Source organism: Protopterus annectens, chromosome 9.part0 (genome assembly GCF_019279795.1).
Source record: "Protopterus annectens isolate FY-2018-M chromosome 9.part0, PAN1.0, whole genome shotgun sequence".
In the NCBI taxonomy this organism is placed as follows: domain Eukaryota; kingdom Metazoa; phylum Chordata; order Ceratodontiformes; family Protopteridae; genus Protopterus; species Protopterus annectens.
This window is the reverse complement of record NC_056743.1, coordinates 265,314,238-265,338,999: the sequence shown is the minus strand read 5'-3', so window position 1 is coordinate 265,338,999 and position 24,762 is coordinate 265,314,238. Positions and strand designations below refer to the sequence as shown.

Genomic DNA, 24,762 nt, shown 5'->3' with positions numbered 1-24,762 from the left:
CTACTTTGAATGTAAGGACCTGGTCCCTTGGATATATAATGAAATATAATAGACACAGACGACAAAAAAGGATAATATAGAGAAAACTGGGTTATCTTAAGGTCTGATAGTGAAGTAAAGAAACGTATAAGTGAGAAACCACAATTTGTATATAGAAGAGAGAAAAATCTTAAACAACTTTTATGTTACAAAGATAATTGCACTTACTGTAACTATAATAATACTGATACTGAATATGAGGATCTCTTTTCTAGAAGTAAGTTTATATTTAATACTCCAGCTACTTGTACCATTAAGAATGTAGCTTATTTTGCGAACTGTATAAAATGCACTCATTTCTATATAGGTAATACAAACTGCAAATTAAAGGAAAAAATAGCCTCAAATCACTCTGAAACAAGTGGAGGGATGGAGACTAATGCTTTATGTAAACATACTTTGGATAATGGTGGTGACCATACATTTAAATTTAGAGTGTTACAAAGAGTATATTTAAATAAAAGGGGAAGGGACATAGTTACTAAAACCAAAGCTGCTGAATATAAGTGGATACATTTTTTTAGAGCTGATATGCCACCTGAGCTTAATAAAATGAACAGCATCAAGCCTATATTGAAATTGAGGCATTCTAATGTTTTATGTTTTTAGGCATTTTTAGTGGTGTCACTTACTGCTGTTTAGATATTAAGGGGTTCATTTTTTATACTTACATTGTCTTTAATTTAATTGGCTGGCTGAAGATATTTTAAGCACTGAATTGATTGATTTTATTATTGCATTGAGAAAGAGCTGTTATTCTCAAAGGCTTTGTACTGTGTTTTCCTGTGTTAATAAACTGCTTTTATTGTTTGATGGTTGGCTCCTCGGTTTTATATATTGGATTCTTTTATTTTTACCATGAGGATTATTTGGCTGCATACCTTGGTTTGTTATTTTTTTATTTTTGATATTCATGTCGCAATTACATCTTTTTGGACAGAAAACCTTTCCATAGCCTGTAATATTTATGGATGCCCCTTCCAAAATATATTTATACTGGAGACATCTCCCAAACTTTTTCATCCAATTGTTTCTACCTAAGCTTGTTCCTTCACATTTTTAGCTTCTAAGGAGTTCTTCAAGTTCCAATCTATCTCTTGTAAATAACCACATGACCATTCCCTATTTTTTCTTTGTCAATCTCCCCTATTTCAAGATTTTTCCAATTATTAACCATAATATTCTTAATGGCTTCAGCACATTTTTTATTAGTAATGAAGCACTTTCTGAAATAGCTGGCATCATGTATCAACTCTCTTGAAAACAGGGTGGCAGTACCCAACAGGGTCTTATATATGATAGTGGTCCATTTAAAATATACTTCCTTGAAAATCCCATTTAAAAAGCCAGTTGGGTATCCCGTGTTCATAGAATGATTTCCTCACTACTGTGGACATGTGGTAGTCAAAGGCTAGATTACTGCCTGTGTGAGTCTGCAAGTCTCTGGCTACTGGGTCAGCTCTAAGGGGCGTGTAGTCAATATGATAGTTACCGGGGTGGATGACTTCCCAAAGGATACTATTATGCATTTCTTGGCATTTAGTTTTAGTCCATGGCTCTGACACCAGTTGTTTGTCTGTGTCAGCCCTTCCTGGAGAACATTTGTGTTGGTGTGGGATTCAATGATAAATAAAATACATTTGTTTACTGGGGAAGTCCGACTGGGCAAATTTGCCCATTTTCAATGGAGGCCCAGGGAGAAAAGCTCCACATAACAACAGTCAGTATTTTAAACAATAGTGAAACAGTCAGGGAAATTATAGCAATAAATCACATAGTAACACATATTATCACAGTTCAAGTTAGTAATAAAGCTAACAGGATCACTTAGTAATGCATTTTGGCAGTTACACTTTAGTAACAAGAAATTATTCAGTGGAGCAGTGTCTCAGAGATACAATATTTTTTACTTATTTATTTATTTTATTTAACATTTGTTAACTGGGAAAGTGGAACAAAGCCAATTTTCAGCAGAGGCCTGTGGAGAAACACTACAGATGCATGTCTTTGTTATGTGGGAGGAAACCAGAGCACCTGGAGGAAACCCACACGAACACAAGAAGGACATGCAGACTCCACATAGAAGGTACCCCAGCTGAGAATTGAACCAGAGAACCTCTTGTGTGGCGACAATGCTACTGCTGCACCACTGCACTGTACAATAGTTTTAATAAACAATGGAGTAGTGTCTCAGCTATACCTGTTTGGCACTGTAAATTGTCATACTTAATGTTGTTATAATTACATAGGATCAATAAGCAAATAGAGATATATTGAAAGTGGAGAGTAGGGAGAGAGAGGGTGGATATGGGAGTAAGTAAGGCATTCAGTAAGCATAGAAATATAGTGAAAGTGGAGAATAGAAAGAGAGAGGGTGAGCAGAGGAAAAATGGGTTCAGCCTGGTGAGGAGCTGAAGCATAACCTGTTGCCATTTAGTTGAAACTTTAACAGTTGTTTGAAGTGCGTTACGTTTGCTGTCCTTAGTGCACTCTGGGAGGTGGAGTTCCATGATTTAGTTATGTAGTTAGAATATAGTGAGTCTCCAAAGCTGTTGCTGGATTTTGTAACTTCGAGTGGTAATTTTTTTGAGGATTGTGGAGTCCTTCTATTGAGATGGGTTTGTACTAGGTCCTGTAGGGATGGACATTTGTCGGGTAGGTAAACTATGGAATGGGCCATGGTAAGATGGTTTAGGGCTAATAAGTTGAGCAGCTCTAACCACTTGAGTTGTTTCAAGACAATGATGGGTTCTGTGAGGCAGGTTAACAGCAAATCTGTCTATCTTATGGTAGCATGATTCAAGTTTGCTTAAGTCTGATTTTTTGAGGTTAGTAAATATAGGAGACACATAGCGTAAGGTGGATAGTAGGTGGGTCTTGGCAATAGCTTGTCTGGAAGAGTTTATTAAGAAATATTTTATTCTATAAAGGGAACCTAATTTAATGTGGGCCTTTTTGATGGCATGAGCTATGTTTGTCAAATTTTAACTTATCATCTAGAATGATACCTAGTAGCTTGGCTTCTGAGGTGGGTTTAATTAGAGTGTAACTGGATGAGGTGATTGTAAAGTCATGGTTGGGGGAGTTTGTTTTGTAGCATTGGTTAGGGAACAGTATTAGTTTGGTTTTGTTGGGATTAAGGATGAGCTGGTATTTTTCTAAGCAAGACTCAATGGCAGTAAAAGATTTTTGAGTATTGTCTTGTAGTTGTTTTAGGGTAGGTGAGGTGCAGATGACAGTGGAGTCATCTGCATACTGTATGATGGAAGCAAGGTTAGTAGCTTTGTGTAGGTTATTGGTCAGAACTGTGAAGAGCTGAGGCCCAAAAACTGAACCTTGTGGAACACCAACTGTAATGGGAAGTGGGGAGGAGAAGTCTTCTTGCCGTTTGACTGATTGATAGTTGTCAGATAGGTAATTTTGGAACCAAATGAGAGTGGTTTTAGATATGTCAAGTGATGCAAGATCATGCATGAGTTGTTTATGGGACACTGTGTCAAATAGCTTTGATATTTTGAGAAATATTGAGGCAACTATTTGGCCATTGTTTTTTAGCTGGTTGACAGTACTGGTAAATTTGAGGAGTGCTGTGATGGTACTATGGCTTGGTCGAAATATGTGTTGTGCATGGGAAAGGAGCTTATTAGATAGTAGGTGTTGCATCAGTTAAGAGTGGACACACTTTTCTAAGATTTTAGAAAGAGGGGATAGTATAGATACTGGCCTATAGTTAGTAAGTTCTAGTGAGGAGCCTCTTTTGTGGAGTGGGATTATGTAGGAGGTTTTCCAGATTTTAGATACATACTGTTCAGTGATAGATCTATTGATCAGTATTGAAACTGGGTAGCAGATGACATTGGCTGCTAATCTGTGGTAGTTGTTCGGCAGCAAGGGTTGTGGGTTTCAGCTGGCTTAGCAGTTTCTTTACTGTACTTGTTTGGACGGGTTTAAGAGAGAGTGAGGTAGGTGAATTGGTGATAGTCGGGAGGGTGATTTGTTGCAGGCTATTTTTTTTTTTTTTTTTTTTTATAAGCGAGAGGATGGAGTTTATGAAAAATGCGTTAAAATGGGATGCTAAGCTTTCTTCTGTGTTTTTGATATTCGGGGATGGGGTAGGGGTATGGGCTGGATGGATAAGCTGATTGACGGAAGCCCAGAAGTTTTGTGGGCTGTTTTGATGCTTGGACTGAATGTTTGTATAGTGCATCTTTTTATAATCTCTGATGTGCTTTTTGAAGACATTTCTTAGGTGGCGGTAGTTGTCTAGGGAAGGTTTTGATTTGTTGGTTATAAGTTAATACCAGAGTTTGTCGCTCTGTTTTTGTAACTGTTTGGTTTCTTTAGAGAGCTATGGGCAGTTGTTAGTTTTTGTTCTTGTGTGTATTATGGGGGCAAGTGTGTTTAGAACATCAAGAAATATGTTATTGAAATAATCGTCTGCTGCATCTAGTGGGAGATATTTTAATGGAGACCAGCTACAGCTTAGTAGTAGTTGTTTAAAGGTGTCTATGGAGAAATGTTTTGTATTACATATTTGTTTATATGACTGTGGATTTGTGGGTGAGCTATGGTGTATTAGAAAGAAAATTAGTAGGTAGTCACTTAGGCTGTTAGGTAGACAGCCTGAAATGTGGATTAGAGAGGGTTTGTTAGTCAGGGTCCAGTCGATAATGGATTGTTTGTTGCTGGCTTTGTCAATTCTAGTGGGTGAATGAATCAATTGGGTGAAACCATGTAGATTGCTATGATTTGACAATTTTAAAGAGGAGTATTTGAAATTTGAGCATTTGAGAAGAGTATTTGTAAAAAAATACTTTTTTTATGTTTGACTCTCCACCTTTTTTCAGTTCAATTCAAATTACTTTCTCACTTTCAAACTAATTATTTCCCTAATGTACTAAATTCCCTACCTTCTCACTGCTAACTACCTCTGTGACCTTCCTACTATTACTTTTTCCTGCTGGTGAGGTATGGTTCTTCCATGCTAAATTTGATTTTTCCCTATGATAATATTCCATGTTACATAATTTGTATTACTCTTAGCAGACACTTGCATGGCCTCAGCTGCTAGATTAAATCATTGGACTTGCTGAGTTTAACCTGATTACTGCCCCCCCAAATTAGTAGGCATTTCCTTAGGTTTTTCATCATCATACAATCACCAAGGGTGCACATTCCCTGTACTGGTTATTTGAAATTCTTAATGTGCTGTTTACTTCCTATATTGCTGGAATATTTCTCCTTGAGTTTCACCTGTAACCAACAACAAATACAAAAATGAATAAATTAATTAAAAACAATCAAAAGTCGCAGTGTATTACAACACTTTTCTTAGCAGTTCTGACTTACTGTTTATAGCAACATGTACTGAAAATAAGAATGATGAATATAAGTCCCACACTGGAGCAAATAACGGCCAGTTTTATCACTGAAAGGAGAGAAGAAAATATTGATATCACTTAACATTATTACTATGATTTTTTATGATTTATCTTAACATCAGAAAGACAAAAAAATAAAAGGTTTCTCCAAACTCACCATGAGTCTTATCAGTTTCTGTGGGAAAAACAGAAGATGAGGAATTACTGTCTGTGCAACTAAGTTAGATATAAAGAATATACATACACATATCCGTGTACTCGCTCACATACACATACTTACTACAAAATCTACTACAAAACTATTTCTTGAGAAGTATGTAAAACAATCTTATGCCTATTTTTGAATTTAAGCCTTCAGTTATTAAAGGTCTGTATGTACAATTTTCAAAGAAATTAGCAAGGTAGTTTGCTAAAAGAAATGTCAGATGAAAGACTAGAATATATAGTCAATGCAGTAATGACCATTATGTTCTAATGTGAACCAGTACATATTAGATAAAAAGACAGTCACAAAAATATTTATTAAACCATGTCACCTGACTTGTCTAAACAAAAATACTACAAGAAAAGTGATGACAGGTACTATGGACTGTCATAGCTAATATTATCAAAAGACATGTTCTGGAGTCAAGCTTATATTTAAAAAAAAAAACAAAATAAAAGTTATGTACTTACCATAACGCTAGATCCGTGTTGTCTGATTTTCATCCAGTTCAATATATGTGTTGCCTGATCTGACCCTGTCGCTGATTTCGAAGTTTTCACAGTTCCAGGGTTCTGACTCCTCCCCTACCCATATTTCCCTGAACTTCACCCTAGTACCTCAGATCAGGTTTTACCCCTACAGTACAAATGAGACCTAATTATGACCATATAAGACTAAAGAAACCAAGAACAAAGAAGGAGATAGGGAAACAGTCAGCTTTGTTCACAGACAGGGTATTAAGTAGCGACCACCTGGTCATCTTGAAGCCATATTTGTCAATTTGGTATGGGGGCAGGAGGGAGGGAGGGAGGGAGGATAAACTAGATGAAAATCAGACAATATGGATCTATTGTTATGGCAAGTACATGACTTTTGTACCTAACGTTGCCTATTTTCATTTGATTCAATATAAGGGACAAATTCCTATGCTGTCTTTCAGGGTGTTATCAAGGAAGGGCATTCCTGAGGATGGTGGAACCAAAGGAAGAGTAAGATCTGGATTGTACATCCTGTTTATAGTGAGACACAAAGGTATGAGCTATAGACCAAGTCGCTGTTGCACAAATGTCATTGACAGGAAGTTTCTTTGAAAGGCCAATGAAGTGGGCATTGCCCTTGTTGAATGAGCCTTTGGTTTGGATTGTAAAGACAAACTTTTCTTGTTATAGACAAAGGAAATGCAGTCTGACAACTGTGAGAACGCAACTTTGGCAACAGCCCTACCAAGTTTTGGTTTTGACAAGGCTATAAATAGCTAATCAAATTTCCTGAATTGTTTTGCCCGATGAAGACAGAACCAGAGCTGACGATGAACATCTAGCATGTGCAAGGTATATTCTCCTTTGCATGAGAATCTATGGAAAAATACTCGTAAATATAGAGATTGATTCAGGTCTGTCTTGGATACCACCTTTAGAAGTCAAGATGAATTAGTTCTGAAAGAAACCTTATGGAAAATCAAATAGGGAGGTTTACATGAGTTACTGCAATTCTAAAATCCATCTGGCTGATGTGACTGCCACCAGAAAATTGTTTGCCAAGTTAGGTATTTGATGTTCACTGTGGCCACAGGTTCAAAGGTGGGTTGTGTCAAAGTTTGAAGCATAATGGTAATATCCTATAAGTGAATTGGGTTTCTAATGGGAGAATGTAAAAAAAAGGTCCCTCTCGAAAAGGCTTTTGAGATCTTCAAGGAAGCTATAGAAGTGCCAGTGCTGTCAATATGAAAATTTGAGATTGCTGCCTTCAAACTTTGATGGTGGAATAACTAAAGCCTTTGTGAAAAAGTGCAGACAAGAACTCCAAGTTGGGTGGAATAGGTGCAGAAAACAGGTCCAAACCCTTGGACACAGCCCAAATAGAAAATCTTTTCCATATACTGTGATATATCTTTTTGTATCAGGTTTCTGGGTAGCTAATATAATTTCAATAACCATATTGGGAAGCCTGGCTTCTCTGGCTGTGGTCAGAACTGGAGAAACCAAGCGTTTAGCTTCATGGTGGTCAGGTCTGGAGGAGGCAATCAGGATGGGTGAGAGAGAATATCTGAATACTGATCCAGTATCCAAGGTGGATGTACTAGAAGAAGCCACAGGAAGGAGAACCATGTTTGTCAGGGCCAGAAGGGGCTATGGGGATTATTTTGACCTTGCACTGTTTGGTTTTCTGAATGAATATGTTCATGAGTTGTAATGGGGGGAATTGCATAAATGAGACCTGGGGTCCAATTATGGACCAGAGCATCCCCTGAAGATTGACCTTGTAGAGGGATCAGAGGAAAGTAACAGCTGCATTTTTTGAGGTAGGAGGTGGATAGGTTGCAGCAATGAAAAATTAAAGTTGCCTCTGTTGGACTGAGGCACCATTCATGAGGTATTAAAGTAGTCCTGCTAAATTTGTCTGCCAGAACATTGGTAGAACACAGGATGTGCATTACTAGCAGAAAAAGTTGTGAAGACATCACCCACTGCCAAACTCTCATGGCCTCTTGACACAAGGGGAAGAGTGGGTTCCCCCTTGTTTGCTGATGTACCATACAACTACCATGTTGTCTGTCTGTTCATGAAGGACATCTTAAAGTCTTCAGCGAAATCACCAAGACACATCCAGGCATGCTGTTTTACAGTAAGACCTGTGCCTGCTGCTCTGGCTAAGCCATCAGCAGTATTAGAAAGCAGCTGCAAGGCTATGTTAGAGGTTGACTGTAAAGTAGAGATCTGGGAATCCACTTTCTTCTGAACATCTGCATGCAAGTCTCAGGAGAGAGACCTGGAGTGCTCCTTAATCATGTCTCTCTGGAATCTGATGGAAACGAGCCAAGTAATTCAGTGATCTAAGAGCAAACGTCACTGAGGAGTAAATCCATTTCCTGAACCTGTCCGGTGCCTTAGGCTCTCTGTTACAAGGATGGACAGAGGAACTTCCATCAGAAAATTTCTTTTTGGTGGTCACTACTGTGTACATACCATCCACTGGTGGACCTTTGCTTCAGTGTTTCCTGTTCCTGGGAGCTGATAACATCCTCTCCAGCTTCTTGGGTATCAGCTCCTTCTAACACATCTGAGTACTTTCAAGCCTGTTGCACTCTGAGGTTGTTAAAAGGATCAGTGGGTGGTACCACACAGGATGATGTTGAGCTGGAACTGAAGGCTTCCAAAAACACAGATTTGTCTGGTGAGGGATCTTTAGTGGACCAACCCCTCTCTGTTTCATAAGCTCAAGGATTTCACCAAAGTTGACATATTCTGAAGGGGATCAGGGGAACTCCTCACTTTTCTCCAACTCTCTGTCCTCAACGAAAGGAGAGGAGTCTATGTGCTTTTGCTTGCACTTCTGCTTCTTATGAACTGGTTCTCTTGGGAGGTCAGCGGGTTAAGAATCAAACTAGGAAGTAATGTATCATGGTTTCAGAAGCCTGAGGTCCTGACTGTCCCTGTCTGGCATGATGATGAGAAGAAGCAGCAGCGAGAGCTAGCTGAGCTTTGGGTGGAACTGAACTAGAGGAGAAAGTACAATTGTGTAAAATCTTGGCATAACAGTAGTTATCCTTCCATATCACTTTTGCAGTATTCATACCTGAAGGGATCTCCTGCAATGGATAGCCAAATGTAGAGCAAAGCCTTTACTTACAGGTGTTGTATGTCACCCGTATGCTCACCCTGCAAGGTATAGGGCAAAAAGCTGAAGGACGGATTCACACACTCAGAACTGAAAAAGCCCCAGGAGGAACAGAATGTCCGTAGGGACAAGGAATAGCATACACATCCAAAAGGAGAAAAGGGAGAAGAGCCCCTCAGCCAGGAGGGCAAGAATGAGCAGGCTAGAGCAGAGGTGGCAGGAGGGAGGGAGAGAATATTGCAACAGTGAAGAGAAGGACACGTACTGTGATGGTAAGATTTTACATAACTATACTATGTCCTTCCATACCACTGCTGCAGTACTGATAACTGAAGAGAGAGTACAAAAGTTCAAGAAGAAACCTGGAAGGAGGAAGGCACAGAAGAGCCTTTCAGAAACCCATAAAGGATAGCCTTCAAAGCCAGTTCTAGCCCTGGAAATAACATCCAACTTATAATTCTTATTGAAAGTATGAACAGAAGACCAAGAAGGAGCCTCCTTGAAAAAAGCACCAGAGTAGGCAACAGCCCTGACAGAATGAGCCTTTACTGATGAGGAAAGAAATTTACTATGAAAAGAATAACAAAAAGAAGTGGCCTTAGAAATCCAGGAAGAGATGGTTTGCTTAGAAACAACTAACCTCAAAGACCTGAGATGAAAGGAAACAAAAGGCTGCTCAGATTTGCGAAGAACTCTAGTTTTATTCAAATAATATCTTGAGCTGTCTATGCAAATCCAAGGTATGAGGAACCTTCTCACTGGCAGACTGCAGAGAAGGAAAAAAGGAAAGCAGATGAATAGACTGATTAAGGGACAATTCATTGACTACCTTGGACATAAAAAAGGGTTAGTACAAAGAGACACCCTGTCTCTGTGGAACACGAAGAAAGGAGGGACAGCCATAAGAGCCTGAAGTTCAGACACCCTTTTGGCTGAAGTGGAAGTAAAAAAAAAACAGTCTTCCAAGTACAGTGTTGTAAGGAGGTTGGAGCAGCAGGCTCAAAAGTCAATTTTTCAAGAACAAAACAGAGGTCTCAGGAATGCGGAATCGGCTTCCTGGGAGTCCTAGTATAAAGGATGCCTTTGAGAAATTACTTGACCTCAAATCTAGAGGCCAGAGGAGCAGTTGAAGGCAGACAAGTGGAAATTTCCGATGAGTGAGCTTTAACTGAAGAAGATGCCAACCCAGCATGGAGCACAATACACAAATAAGAGAGAACCAGAGTAACCTCCACAGATAGGTGATCCTGATGGCGAGAGAGGCACTAGACAGAAAATCTCTTCCATTCAGGCAAGTATGACTTTCTGGTAGTGGGTTTTCTAGCCTCCTGCCAAACCTGAAGCACATACTCAGAGAAGAGTTGCCTAAAAGGGATCAAAACCATATATCCAAAAGCATCAGTTGAGGAGTATACAAGTGAGAATGGATAAGAGACCCTTTGTCTTGTGTGAGAAGGTCCACCTGGTGAGGTACCTTGTGGTGACTGCCCCTGGCCAAGTGAGAAAGAAGGGGGAACCAATGCTGCCTGGGCCAAAAGGGAGTCACTAGCAGGATTTTGGGAGAGTCCTGCCTAACCTTGTGCAAGACTCATGGTAAGAAAGGAAGTGGAGGGAAGGCATACAAAAACACCCCCTTCCAAAGAAAAGATAGGGTGTCTACTTTAAAGCCAAAGGACTTGGGATGGTGGAACAGAAAAGAAGAAATTGTCTGTTCAGAGGAGAGGCAAAAAGATCTACCTGAGGAATACCCCACCAATGGACAATGTCCAGGAACACATCTCTGTGAAGTATCCATTCACGAGCTTGCATGGTGGACCTGCTCAAAGAGTCTACCACTAGACTCTACTCCGAGGGAATGTAAACAGCCTGAACAGTCACTTGATGCTGAACAGCTAAATCCCAGACCTGAAAAGTTAGTCTGCAAAGAAGATTGTACTCCTTTACTTGTTGACATATCACATCACCATGGTATTGTGTTTAAAATTTGTGAGGGTCCCTGGATGAAAAAGAGGGAATGAAAAGTCTGAAGAGCTAGAAATATTTTATTTATTTTTATTTACTTACAATTTGTTAACTGGGAAAGTTCACTGGGCTGAAAATGAGCCTGTTTTGAATGGAGGCCTGGGGAGAAAAGCTCCTTATACAAATATTACAAAGCTAATATCAACAAAGTTAACAAGTACAATACAATTTTCAAAAACTAGTAAAACACAGTAACATCTAAGACAGAATAATAATATTTTAGCAAGGTGCTGTAACAAAGCATTGAACGAAACTGAAACAAGTATTTTGGAGAACATAAGTATAATGTGGTGTGCAGGCATATATGCACTCGTAGTTTCATGAGGTGAGAGGTAGGAAGAATTAGATGAGGAGAGTAGAACAGTAAGAGATGAATAGGTCGAGTTATGAAAAAGGAACAAAATGGGGAGTTTGTGGAAATGAAATAAATAGAGGGAGTCAGGTGGGGTGAGAGCATGAGCATTCACGGAAGGGAAGAGCAATGGGAGTAGAGCATGGTCTTGAAGGTGGAGTGGTTTTGGGTGATTCAATATTTTCCTGTGTTGCAGGCTTCAGACCATCCCCATGCTGGTATCTCTGATCTGCAGAGCCCTTGTGGCCTTTATGCTGATGTGGTCTGACCTCTGATAAATAAGCACAAACCATGAACCTTGACAGAGTCGAAGAATGCCCCCATCCCTGTTTGAGGCATCTGGAAAAAGCTCTTGAGTTGGGACTGGAGCCTTGAAAGGAAGCCCTGAGTTGAAAGAAAGTTGATGAATCCATCACTGAAGCTTGAGCTTGAAACAAGGAAGGAAGTAAAGGGACTGGGAAGTCCAGGGGTTGGCAATGTTAGAGCCAAACTGACTTGATGTATCACTGCAACTTTCTCATTTGGAGCCTAGCCAGAGGGAGCTTGGGACTGGTAGAAGCCATGAACCTGAGGACACTAAGAAAGTCCCTTGTCATGACTCAAGCCAGAAGAAGATGAGACTGTGAAAAGGCAGTAAGAGACAGGCCTGTGGGTAAAAGCAGAGATGCCAGCATGGGGATGGTCTGAAGCCTGCAACCCAGAAAAATATGATCCTGAGAAGGGCTCAAAGCTGATAACTGAACATTTATGGAGAACCCTAGAATCTGCAACATGGACATAGTAAATTAGATATTCTGAAGCAGACCATCAGGGAATAATCTTGAATGAACAGATTGTCCACACAGGGAAAGATCTGAACTCCTCTCATCCTGCAAAAGGCAATGACAGGAGACAGGCATTTGGTGAATACCCTTGGGGCAGGAGAGAGGCCAAAGCAGATAACTGAAAATACAGGGAAGAAACAGAGAAACATAACATTTCCTGAAAAGGGGGTGGATGGGATATGAAGGTAGGCATCCCTGAAACCCAGAGAAACAATAAAAGCTCTAGGGTAGAAGAAGGGGAAAAAAAGAGTCTGAAAATAAAACATTCAAAAGGAAGGAATCTTGAGAAAGGCCCTGAGCTGGGAAAGGTCCAGAATTGGTCTCCAAGTGCCCACCTTTCTGGGAATCAAGAACATTCTGGAATAAACCCCCTCCCCTCCTTAAGCAGGAAACAAAGCTTGAATGGTGTTCTGTACCAAAACAGAATGGAGTACCTCTGGGAAAAGAAGTTGTTGTTCCAAGGAGGTTGAGGGATGCCCACAAAGGGAAGAAAGAATTTCTCAACCATGAAATATCCCTGGCGGATAATGGACAGAACCCAAGAGTCTGTTGTGATCTTTAACCAATTTAGAAGAGACAGAGAAAGACGGAGGGATAAGGGAACATGGCTGAGGGAAAAGGGAAGCAAATTGTCAAATGGAGTCTGACTTTTCCTGAAAAACAGGTTTCTAGGAAGTAAGGACTTATGCAGATTTAACAGGAGGCACACATCTAGAACCCTTTTCCCCCTTAGGTAGAGGGTGAAAGTGGCTGCGAACAAAAGCAGATTTGAAAGGGGAATTCCTATGAAACCTACAAATAGGAGAAGCAAAAATATGTTTCAACTCCTGGAAGGCTTTACCATTATCCTTGAGTGACTTGAAAAGTTCAGCAGCAACAGTAGCAAAAAGATTTTTATTATTTAAAGGAGCATCCAACAGTTTGGCCTTAATGTCATCAGGCAAAGCCTGAAGATGAAGTCAGATATAATGCATCAAAACAGAACTAAAGGCAGCAGCCCTGGAGGAGGAATTAGCTGCATCATAGCTGCATTTGATAGTGCCAAGTGACTTGAGAGGTACAGCCTAACAAGGAAAGGGCATAAGCCTGCCCCTCAGAGTCAGAAAGGTCAGAAACCACTTTGGAAACCTGAGAAAGGAGGGCCAAGACATGCTTGGTCATATATGTCTGATAGTTGATGGCCTGAAAGGATAACGTGGCAGCAGTATAAATCTTTTTGCTCAGCTTCTCCATGGGCCTACGATCATTATCTGAAGGAAGCAAGTTGGTAGAGGGCAACAGTTTGGAGGGCTTCCCAGAAGAGACAGACACTAAAAGGATCAACAGAAGAGCATTCATAAATACATTTATAATCATGAGTCACCTTCTACAATCTATCATGTTTCTTGGTAGCAGGGGGTCTGAAAATCAGGGGCCCCAGCAGCTGCTGAAATGGTATCCAGGAAGCCAGCCAGAAAAGAAGGAACAGCTGATGGCTTAGGAGACTCCATCTGGAGGAGCTCATAATATGTTCTTTGAATATCAGAGACTTGAGTACAATCACACTTAAAAAATTCCATCATCTGGGCAACCATATCCTCAAAGGAGAGTTCCTCCAAAGGGGAATCTGGACTAATAGAATCCTTTTCCTCATCATCTGAACAACAGTCCAAGGGCGAAAGGATATGAGGACAGTAAGCCAGGGACTGTTCGCCAGAATCTTCTTTTAACAGGAGTGGAAGACCACAGAGGGGCAGGCACAGACACCACTTGAGAAGGTTTTAAAGCTATAAAGCATTAAATAACCCCTGAGTAAAATCCTAACATTCATGTTCAGGATCCTTAACTACAGGGTAAATATGCTTGGTTTTCTGCTTCATTTTTTGCTGGGCGTCTGCATGAAATGCCCTTGGAGGGTCAGACCTCTGACGACATTCAAAAATTGTAGTACAGATCTCTTCCCTAAGATCTGCAGAATCAACCTCAGATATATGCTTGGTTTTCTGCTGGACGTCTGCATGAAACACCCTTGGAGGGTCAGACCTCTGGCAACATTCAAAAATTGTATTACAGATCTCCTCCCTAAGATCTGCAGAATCAACCTCAGTCCCTCAGATATAATCAGCTGAGGTTCCCCCTCAATGTCACAAGCAGATGTTTGTAAAGACTCTGAGGACATATGAGAAGTGATGCAGTCACAGCAGAAGAATCTGAGGCAACCACCAGATGATCCTAAGGGCTTTTACTAGCCTCAAGAGAAAAGTCTGGGAGAAGCTGGACAGCAGCTGTATCAGACCTAAGTTTTTCACTCTTTTTCCTGGCAGGCAGTTGACCCTTGGTGATGGGAAGACTTTGTCATACCACCTTGATCCAACAGGTTAAGACGCTGATTTTCAAAGTAAATAGATAAAGAGGAGAGATGACTATATAGGGTCTTAGGGACAAAAGCCTAGCAGATAGAACATTATGTATGGTCATGGAAAGCTCCCAGAAAGAAAAGACACTTGTAATGACAGTCTTTATGGGAAATGTGCCTCTCACACTGACATTTTCTCTTTCTGGATGACACAAACCCAACAGCACTAAAAAAAAAAAAAAAAAAGATAAGGAGAACCCCCAATGGGGCACTTATCTGAAACACAGCTTGGTAACCAGTACAGCGAAGAATGTTCAGACCAACGATCAATGATGGCATTCAAATTAATGGAAAAGAAGTTATAAGTGTGTGCATCCATATGTCATCTTTATGTCCTATGCCTTGCGCAGGGAGTATACATGTGACTTATGGCACCTGTAAGTACTAAAGGCCTTGGTATACTGGCCGGACATTGTGCTGTCCTTGACAGGATATCCCTTCAGTTATGAATACTGCAACACTGAAATGGAAAGACATCGCCTTCTCCTTAGGCATGCCCAAAACCCTTTCAAATGTCTCAAAAACCAAAGCCTCTATCAGAACCAATTTTCTCCCAGGACTGAATATTAGAGAGAACCTTCGGCATATATGAGCCTCAGCCCTGAGGCTGATCTTGGATCTGAGCTATCTAGTGCCGAAGCTCTGAGGGAAAGAGACAGCTCTGAAAATCTTAGTATCAAGCTATCCCCTAAGAACCTGGCACTGACAATATGACTCAGAGTCTCTTCCTGATCTGAAGAGATCAGAGTCAAAAGACAGAGGGAAGCTGTCGGTGTCAAAGTAGATTGCACTCATGGCACCAATACTAGCACTTAAGGGTTAGCTGGATCCAACACTGCCAGAGTGGAAACATGGACCAGGGCAGGTGAGATGAGTGAGGGGTAGAATCTTCAATAGTCAGTACATTCCCTGGGGACAGTACCGAAAGAAACCCAAGCTGGATTTGCATTCTCAGAATCATCCTGTCAACATCATATTCCATTAAGCTTCAAGGTAACTGAGCGGAAGAAGCCACAGATGAAGGCCTGGAAAATATTTCTTGAGGAATAGGTGAATGTGATCTCAGGCTCACTGGTTCTGTTGAGAAATGGGGTCAAGAAGATGATGGACAGTTCCCAGAAGCTGTTGATTTCGACCTCCAGGCAGCTTTTGGATTGGGTTTGACTGGCACTGTTGGATCCAGAGAACACATTTTTCTGAAAGAGACTTGTCCTTTTCTTTTTCATTTTGCTTGTCCTTCTCGCTCTCTTTCTTTCTTTTTCTTGTGACTTCTCCCTAGACTTTGGCCTATCCAGTTTCTAGGCTGGAGAAGCAGAGGAGGAATGTCAAGGCAACAATGATCCTGTCTGTGGAAGATCCTAAACAATCAATTTTTTATGCCTAGCTTGAAGTGCTCTGGAGCAGAAAGAGGTGTAAGATTGACAGTCTGAATCTAAATCCAAACAGTAAACACAAATTGTGAGGGTCTTGAGGTGGGAATTTATGCCTGCACTCAGCACACTTCTTAAAGGCTTGAGAGTCAGCCATTATGAGACTTGTTGGAAAAAAACAAGAAGACACGCACACAAACACACACACACACACACACACAATAATATAAATACGTAAAGATAATATATATTTCTCTAGTCAACTATATTAACTACAAAAGGCAAAGAAACCTGAAGAAAATTACTACTATATACTAAATTCTGTATTAACTACTAAACTTTACATAATTCTACTTAAAACTATGTATTTAAACTATATACTTACTACATCTACCTAATATCCACAGAGTAAAACTTTTGTTCTAATCACAATAAATTTGAGAGAAAAATTCTCTTTGTAGGGGGAAGACGAGAAAACAAGAAGTAACTTTTTTTAAGGATACAATATGACAGCCCTTGCAACACATCTGAAGTCTTCAAGCAGCAAAAGAGATCTGGGGTACTAGGGTGGAGTTCAGGGAATTATGGTTAGGGGAGGAGTCAGAGCCCTGGAACTGTAGAAGCTTCAAAATCGGGACCAAGATCAGATCTAGTCAGATCCGACAATGCATATGATGGATCAGACAAAAACAGATAACATTCGATCAGTACTTCTTACATATGTTTTAGTTGAGAAGACTCTATGTTGAAATCTTGACATTCACATTAGTGAGTCCCATAATAACCAAAAACACAAAATACTTAAAATATGGGAAAAGTGCAAATACTGAGCATCGCTCTTTTCCTGTAAACATTTTTTTGCACTGAGTCAAGCCCCGCCACACCACCCGAACCTAAGTATACTAAGTCCTAGATTACCATATTAGCATACCATAAAGAAAAGGAAATATTCAAGAAATGGTGATCTTTGACTTCAAAGGTTACTATGCTAATGACCACTACTGCCGTTACAAGGCTAGCCATGCACCGCAAACCTATTTGGATCCATCGTATCATGGATGTCTATATGGGGCGGGGGCATGTTAGTAAGGAGGTAACCAAGGGATTTTTTAAGGGAGTTGTTAGTTAGGATAATACTTTTCGTACTGATGGCCTTTGCCCATAAGGGACATGGAGGGCAGACCAGGGGTAAATTTATGATTTCCCATAAACTTGTCAAGGTTTCATTTCAATAGGGTCAGGAATGACCTCTGTTTTACATGAACGTGGAACCTATTCCATAGCAAAGGGATCCTCTGGAGAACACATCTGTCTCTCCAGCATATTCTGTTTATGTCACAAGTGAAGTTCACATCCCTAATCTAGTGTTTCTGGTGCTGACTGCTTTGCACATGTGCAACAGATCTGTCAAGCCAGGGTCTGAGGAAGCCCTGTAAGCACCAGGCAAAGATCCCATCTCAGCAGCCTATAGGAGAGTGAATACAGAGACTGAGCCTTTAGGAGATCAGTGTAAGGGCAGGGTTTTCATGCCCTGAATTCTCCTGGTGCAAAACCTTTCTGGGTGTTACAACTGTTGCAAATGTCTGTTTGGGTACATGCCAGAAGGGGCATTGTACTCAAGAACAGGTCTGATAGCTGAGTGGAGTAGTACTATAACATCCATGGACCTGGATGCCATACCCTTACCTCCTAGTGGAGCTGGGCGATACAGAATTATTTTTTTACTATCTTAGCTACATGTACTCATCATTCTCTTTCGGCTTTTCCCGTTAGGGGTCGCCACAGCGGATCATCTCTTTCCATTTCTTCCTATCCTCTGCATCTTGCTCTGTCACACCAACCGCCTGCATGTCCTCTCTCACCACGTCCATAAACCTTATCTTAGGCCTTCCTCTATTCCTCTTACCTGGCAGCTCCATCCTTAGCATCTTTTTCCCAATATACCCATCATCCCTCCTCAGCACATGTCCAAACCAACGCAATCTCGTCTCTCTTGCTTTGTCTCCAAACTGTCCAACATGAGCTGACCCTCTAATATACCGATTCCTAATCCTATCCATCCTAGTCACACCGATTGCAAATCTTAACATCTTTAACTCTGCCACATCCAGCTCTGACTCCTGCCTTTTTGTCAATGCCACTGTCTCCAACCCATATAACATAGCTGGTCTCACTACACTCTTGTAGACCTTCCCTTTCACTCTTACGGATACCCGTCTGTCACAAATCACTCCTGACACTCTTCTCCACCCATTCCACCCTGCCTGTACTCTCTTCTTCACCTCTCTTCCACATTCACCATTACTCTGAACTGTTGATCCCAAGTACTTAAACTCGTCCACCTTTACCAACTCTACTCCCTGCATCCTCACCATTCCTCTACCCTCCCTCTCATTTACACACATATATTCTGTCTTAGCCCTGCTGACCCTCATTCCTCTGCTCTCTAGAGCATATCTCCACCTCTCCAGAGTCTCCTCAACCTGATTCCTACTCTCACTACAGATCACAATGTCATCTGCAAACATCATAGTCCACGGGGCCTCCTGTCTGATCTCATCTGTCAACCTGTCCATCACCACTGCAAATAAGAAAGGACTCAGAGCTGATCCTTGATGTAATCCCACCTCCACCTTAAACGGATCTGTCACTCCCACTGCAGTCCTCACCACTGTCACACTACCCTCGTACATATCCTGTACCACTCTTACGCACTTCTCTGCCACTCCCGACTTCCTCATACAATACCACAACTCTTCTCTAGGCACCCTGTCATATGCTTTCTCCAAGTCTACAAAGACACAATGAAACTCCTTCTGACCCTCTCTGTATTTCTCCATCAACACTCTCAGAGCAAACATTGCATCTGTAGTGCTCTTTCCTGGCATGAAACCATACTGCTGATCACTAATCATCACCTCCCTTCTTAACCTTGCTTCCACTACTCTTTCCCATAACTTCAAGCTGTGACTAATCAGTTTTATCCCTCTGTAATTACTGCAGCTCTGCACATCACCCTTATTCTTAAAGATAGGTACCAAAACACTTTTTCTCCACTCCTCAGGCATCCTCTGACTTTCCAAAATTTCATTAAACAATCTAGTTAGAAATTCCACTGCCATTTCTCCTAAGCACCTCCATGCTTCCATTGGTATGTCATCTGGGCCAACAGCCTTTCCATTCTTCATCCTCTTCATAGCTGCCCTTACTTCCTCCTTGCTAATATGTTTCACTTCCTGATTCACTATCCCCACATCATCCAACCTTCTCTCTCTCTCATTCTCTTCATTCATCAGCCTCTCAAAATACTCTTTCCATCTACTCAACACACTCTCCTCTCTTGTGAGTACCTTTCCCTCACTATCCTTTATCACCCTTACATGCTGCACATCTTTCCCAGCTCTGTCCCTCTGTCTAGCTACTCGGTACAGGTCCTTTTCTCCCTCTTTAGTGTCCAATCTCTCGTACAACTCTCCATATGCCCTATCCTTAGCTTTCGCCACCTCTCTCTTTGCCATGCGCCTCATGTACTCAAAGGCCAAATTGCTGTCTACATATGTTCCCACATATCTTGCTACTGGTTTTATTGATAGAATAATTAACTTGTGTTGACATTTTCCCAAAGGGCATTATAATGCATTTTTTGACACTGAGGTTTAGGCCATGGCTTTTTCACCAATCATTCATCTGTGTTAAACCCTCTTGCAAGATGTGGGTTACTTGGAGGGAATCTATAACAGACCCCAATTTACAGTAATCTACAAACTTCCGAGAAGTAAATGGCAAACAGGAGCAGGTCCAGCACACAGCCTGGGGGTACTCCACTTGTGACTGGCCTCTTGGTGGAGGTGGTGTCACTGATCATGACTTCTTGGGTCCTGTCTGTGAGCCATCCAGCAAGTTTTGAAAGGATATATGCATAGTTTGGAGAGTTTGTCAACAACACCTGAGTGATATACTGAACTGAATGCCTTGGCCAGGTGAAAATATGCAATATGTACTGTTTTACCCTAATCTATTGCCTTGCTGACTTTCTCAGAGAAGCCTATCAGATTATGTAGGCATGACCTTCTCTTAAAAAGGCCAAACTGAGATGGGTCCAGTGTTCCTAGGTTGCCAATGTCCTTGTTTATCATTTTCATGATAATTCATTCCATAGCTTTGCATAGTAGGTTTGTTAGGCTGATGAGCCTGTAGTTCCCTGGGTTGGCTGACTTTCTGCCCTTGTGGTGGAGAATGACCATTGAGACTGTAGTTGAAGACTGCCTCATGTGGATCCTGATAGACTGTGTTTATACTGGTAAGGAGGCAAGCAATGATGATGTTGGGACTCACAGAGGCGGTGTTCTTGGCTTTAGCGAGTGCTACCAGCACCTGGCCCCTTCTAATAGTTGGGAGAAGTATGTTGGAGGTGATTTCTCCTGGGGGAGTGGTGTATGAAACAGGAGCTGAATTTATCAGCCAGTAGATTTGCTGTGTCATCCTGATAGCTGAAAGTGGTATCATTCACCAGTTTAGCACACTGAACCCTTAAGGTTGAGAATATAGCTGAAGAGTGCTTTGTTGGACTTAATTAGACCTCTTAGTTTCTTGTTTAGTTGTCTAAAAGAGCACGTGTCTTTAAGGGAGTTGCTTTTCCTAATTTTGGCTACAATTTTTTTTCTTTTACTATATATACTATTTAAGTGAGAATTCTACCAATGAGGTTCATTTTTAGTGTTTGATTTGAGTTTTCTTCTGGTAGATACAGCAGCCTCTATGCAGCCATTCACATGTTTGTATAAGGACTCTGTGAATAATTCTACAAAGGTAGCTGTGGTTTCAGGGTTATGAGGAGCGTTGAATTTTGTCAATCTGTCACTTAATAAGTATTAGTTTGATTAAAATAGTTTCTAACTGCTACTGGTTTAACTGAGGTCTTTTAGTTGATTTTTGCTTCAAAGAAGACAGCTTTGTGATCTGACCTCCACTAGTGAGGATGTGAAACTGGGGGAGAGGGAATGTGGTGGGTGCAATGCTTTCCCATGCTGGTGAGTACTGGATCCAGTATGTTTGGTCCTCTGGTTGGAGATTGTACTAATAAAGAACAGGAACCATTGTGCCTGTGAGTTTGAGGCACTGTAACTTTCCTAGTCTATAGAGGTGTAGTTAAAGTCATCCATGAATATGGTGTGTGGTTGGATGGGGAGTGCCTCTAGTAGGTTTAGATAAGAGTTGTGACACTCTAGTTATGATACTGTGAGAGACCTTATCTATGGTGACTTGCATGTACACAAGCTCTGTGGTGTCATCTTGTTTATCTTGTTTAGGTTTAGATAAGAGTCGTGACACTCTAGTTATGATACTGTGACAGACCTTATCTATGGTGACTTGCATGTACACAAGCTCTGTGGTGTCATCTTGTTTATCTTGTTTAGGTTTAGATAAGAGTCGTGACACTCTAGTTATGATACTGTGAGAGACCTTATCTATGGTGACTTGCATGTACACAAGCTCTGTGGTGTCATCTTGTTTAACCAACCTGGAGGTATGTTTATTGCTAATGTAGATTGAGACACATCTACATTTGGCCCTGGTCTGTGCTGTTGTTGGTCTAAATGTATGGAAGGCACTATAGCCTTGTACTGCTGATGAACTTTCTATGGCTTTAAACCAAGTCTCAGTCACGATACAGATGTCTACATTCTCCAGAGTGAGGAGGGCTTGAAGGGTGTGGATTGTTTTAGGCACTTAGAATTGAGTAGTAACACCTAAAGGTTGCTTGGAGACTTTCACTATGTTGTTAGTTTGTCTTTTTGTCAAGTGCCTGAAAATAGCTCTGGGGGGTTGGATAAAGTTTTAGGCAATATCTAAAATCCTAGGGGGACAGGTGCAGCCCATCCCTGGCAAAGTAACATGATTTGTTGACCATGTCCACTCATGCTGACAGGTATTGGATCTCCCTGGAGTGACACCAGAAACTAATCCAATTATTAAAATCAATCATTTTATGTTTGTACTTTCGCATCATCCTTGGTGAAGGGAAAATGCTACTCAATGCAAGACTCATGCCTGTCTGTGACACATATTCCAAGAGATCCATTATGTCTCTTTTCATATACTCCAGTGAGGTACATCTCAAGTCATTTACTCCCATATAGATTATGACACAATCATATTAGTACCTAGGGTGCAGTTACTTGAGTGAGTGTGTGATACTGCAGACCCTGGTTCCAGACAGGCAACCAACTCTTACCTTCTCCTTGTTTAATCTGGTGGGTGGGGCCCAAAAAAGGAGTCCCTAATGACGAGAGTATTAGGTACAGTATACACTTGCTTTATGGGCTTTTCTCTTGGGAGCCGATTGGACATAGGCTTATGTGAAACTTTTTTTTTTTTTGGTGTGTGCTTTAGTGATTGCCGAACAGCAGTGTTGCTGTTAGATAGATTTGGAAGTATTTGAGATTTGGAAAGCTCTTTTAAGTGCCTCAGCATAAGACAATCTGTGTTTGTGGTGAGTGGTATGTGTGAGGGGTGCAGTGTGTGTATTCTTGACAATCTCATTTGTATGTGAGATATTTGCTTTTAAGGAAGTTATATATTTACATCTACTGCATACTGTGTTATTTTCTTTAATGATTAACTGGTTGTCTGAGAACATGGAACAATTGCTAGATGGCCTTAAGATGCCCAAATCTACCAAGCTGGCCAATGAGACACTAGAAAACTGCATATTAGCATATCCATGTTAAGTCCTGTAAAAGGGTGTGTTGTTTAGGACTAAGGATTGGGTTCTAAAAGAGGTCTCCTGGGGTAGTTTCTTGGGCCATGGCCAAAATGTCATGTAGGGCTAGGGTATGGTAGTTCTATTGTTCATGCAAACTAGTTTCTGGGGTTAAAGGCAAGATGTTGTGTAGTGCTAGGATATGCTATCTGATGTGCAAGCTAGCTACTCTAAGCTTAATTCCATGCAATGACACTGTTCAACAGGTGCTGGTCCTAATCCTAACTTTATAGGGAAATTTAACCATCTAGACATTTGCTACTATACAGGGTGCTGCTAACTGCCATTGTATGGTGGGCAGCTCCGTGCAACCTCTCCTGATATATAGCAGAGAAAAAAGCTTGAAAAACTGACTCCTATGCCCTCCATCCAATAAAGGACCACACTTTGAGCTCTCTGGAGTGCTTCCCAACTCAGACAGACCAGGTAAACACCTACTTCCACAAGATGGATGATCCTGGAATTTCTTAATGTAAAAGCACGGCTAAAGTAGCTCTGAAGTGCAAATTAAACAACTACTACTAAGCAACTAAGTCCCTGGCTAATTTGCCCTTCTGCAAAGTGATCTACAGGCAGACAGAACTAGAAAAAGCCAACAGAGAAATGATTTTTTTTCTACAAAATTGTTCAGAACAGTAGCTATCACTGTATAAAGCAAGTACAAGTATAAAGGTATGAAAATATTAGTATATGAAATGGATTTTTGCCATTCAGCCTCCACATTTTGAGACTTGACAATGTGGGTTTAAAGATTTCAAACAGATAGTTTTGAGGGCACAAAGTGAAGTGATTATAACATCAAACTAAAATTTCAGTCTTCAGTGAATCCATTAAGCTTTCACAAACAAGATGTGCCCCTGATAAAGTTACAAAACTAGTATGTACCCCTAGGAGATCTATTGAAGGATAGAGTACTGGTCTTAGCAGGCCCACTTATAAAATAATTAATCAGATTACTGGAACTAAGACAAATACACATAACGTACACCATTGCTGTTATTACCCTAAGGATAAATATACCATATTTTAAAACAGTGTCTACCATTTCAAATGCTTTTGTTCCTTTATAGGCTTTGAAGTGTTTTTGTTCTTTTATAGGCTTTGAAGTGTGTGACTGCGGTGGTGGTGCTGCGGTAGCATTGTCGCCTCACAGACGTTGCCCGTTCGATTCTCAGTTAGAGTGCCTTCTGTGTGGCGACATGCATGAATGGGCATTCCTTCATTGAAGGTTGTGCATTAGGCCCGGAAAGCCAGCACGTAAAAATCTCCTGCCAATCATTAGCAGACCGGAGTTCCACTGTGGCGACCCCAACCGGGAAAAGCCAAAAGACACAAACAAAATAGGGTTTGAAGTGTGGGGGTGTTGTACTGCTGAAATTATATAAACATCATATTAGGCAACACAAGCAATAATGCCCATAATACGTGTGTTACTGTGTAAATAATATCCGCCCAGAGCAGCATCAAGCCTCTCCATGGAAGGGCATTTTTTACACAGTAACACGCACTATAGAGGGCATTACTATGCTTAGAGAATGGGCTGACTGAAAAACTGTTTTGGTTTATATACTTATTTATTTTTATTACTATATTTTTTATATATATTTGATGTAAAACAGTACCTCTGCCTAGTGTTTCAAACTTGTTGTAGTATATGTAAATGGTGTTGGAGGAAGTATTTTATATCTAAAATATAACATTTTCAAAAAATATCCACATATTTACTTCATTTTTTGGCCCCTTACTTTTAAAATGAGTGGTTTGTTGCCTGTCACTGGGGATTGAAATCACTA

The 24,762-nt window shown here is 40.8% G+C and overlaps 1 protein-coding gene across 1 annotated transcript in view; it reads right to left on the bottom strand.

Moving 5' to 3' along the window:
- Positions 1-24,762, bottom strand: part of LOC122811177 — a 3,180,768-nt gene that overhangs the window by 34,230 nt on the left and 3,121,776 nt on the right. Inside the window, exons 29-30 of the mRNA XM_044082848.1 lie at positions 5,578-5,595; positions 5,389-5,467 (exon numbers count right to left, since the gene is read on the bottom strand). Coding sequence (XP_043938783.1) covers positions 5,389-5,467; positions 5,578-5,595 — 97 coding nt within the window. The remainder of the gene's footprint in view (positions 1-5,388; positions 5,468-5,577; positions 5,596-24,762) is intronic.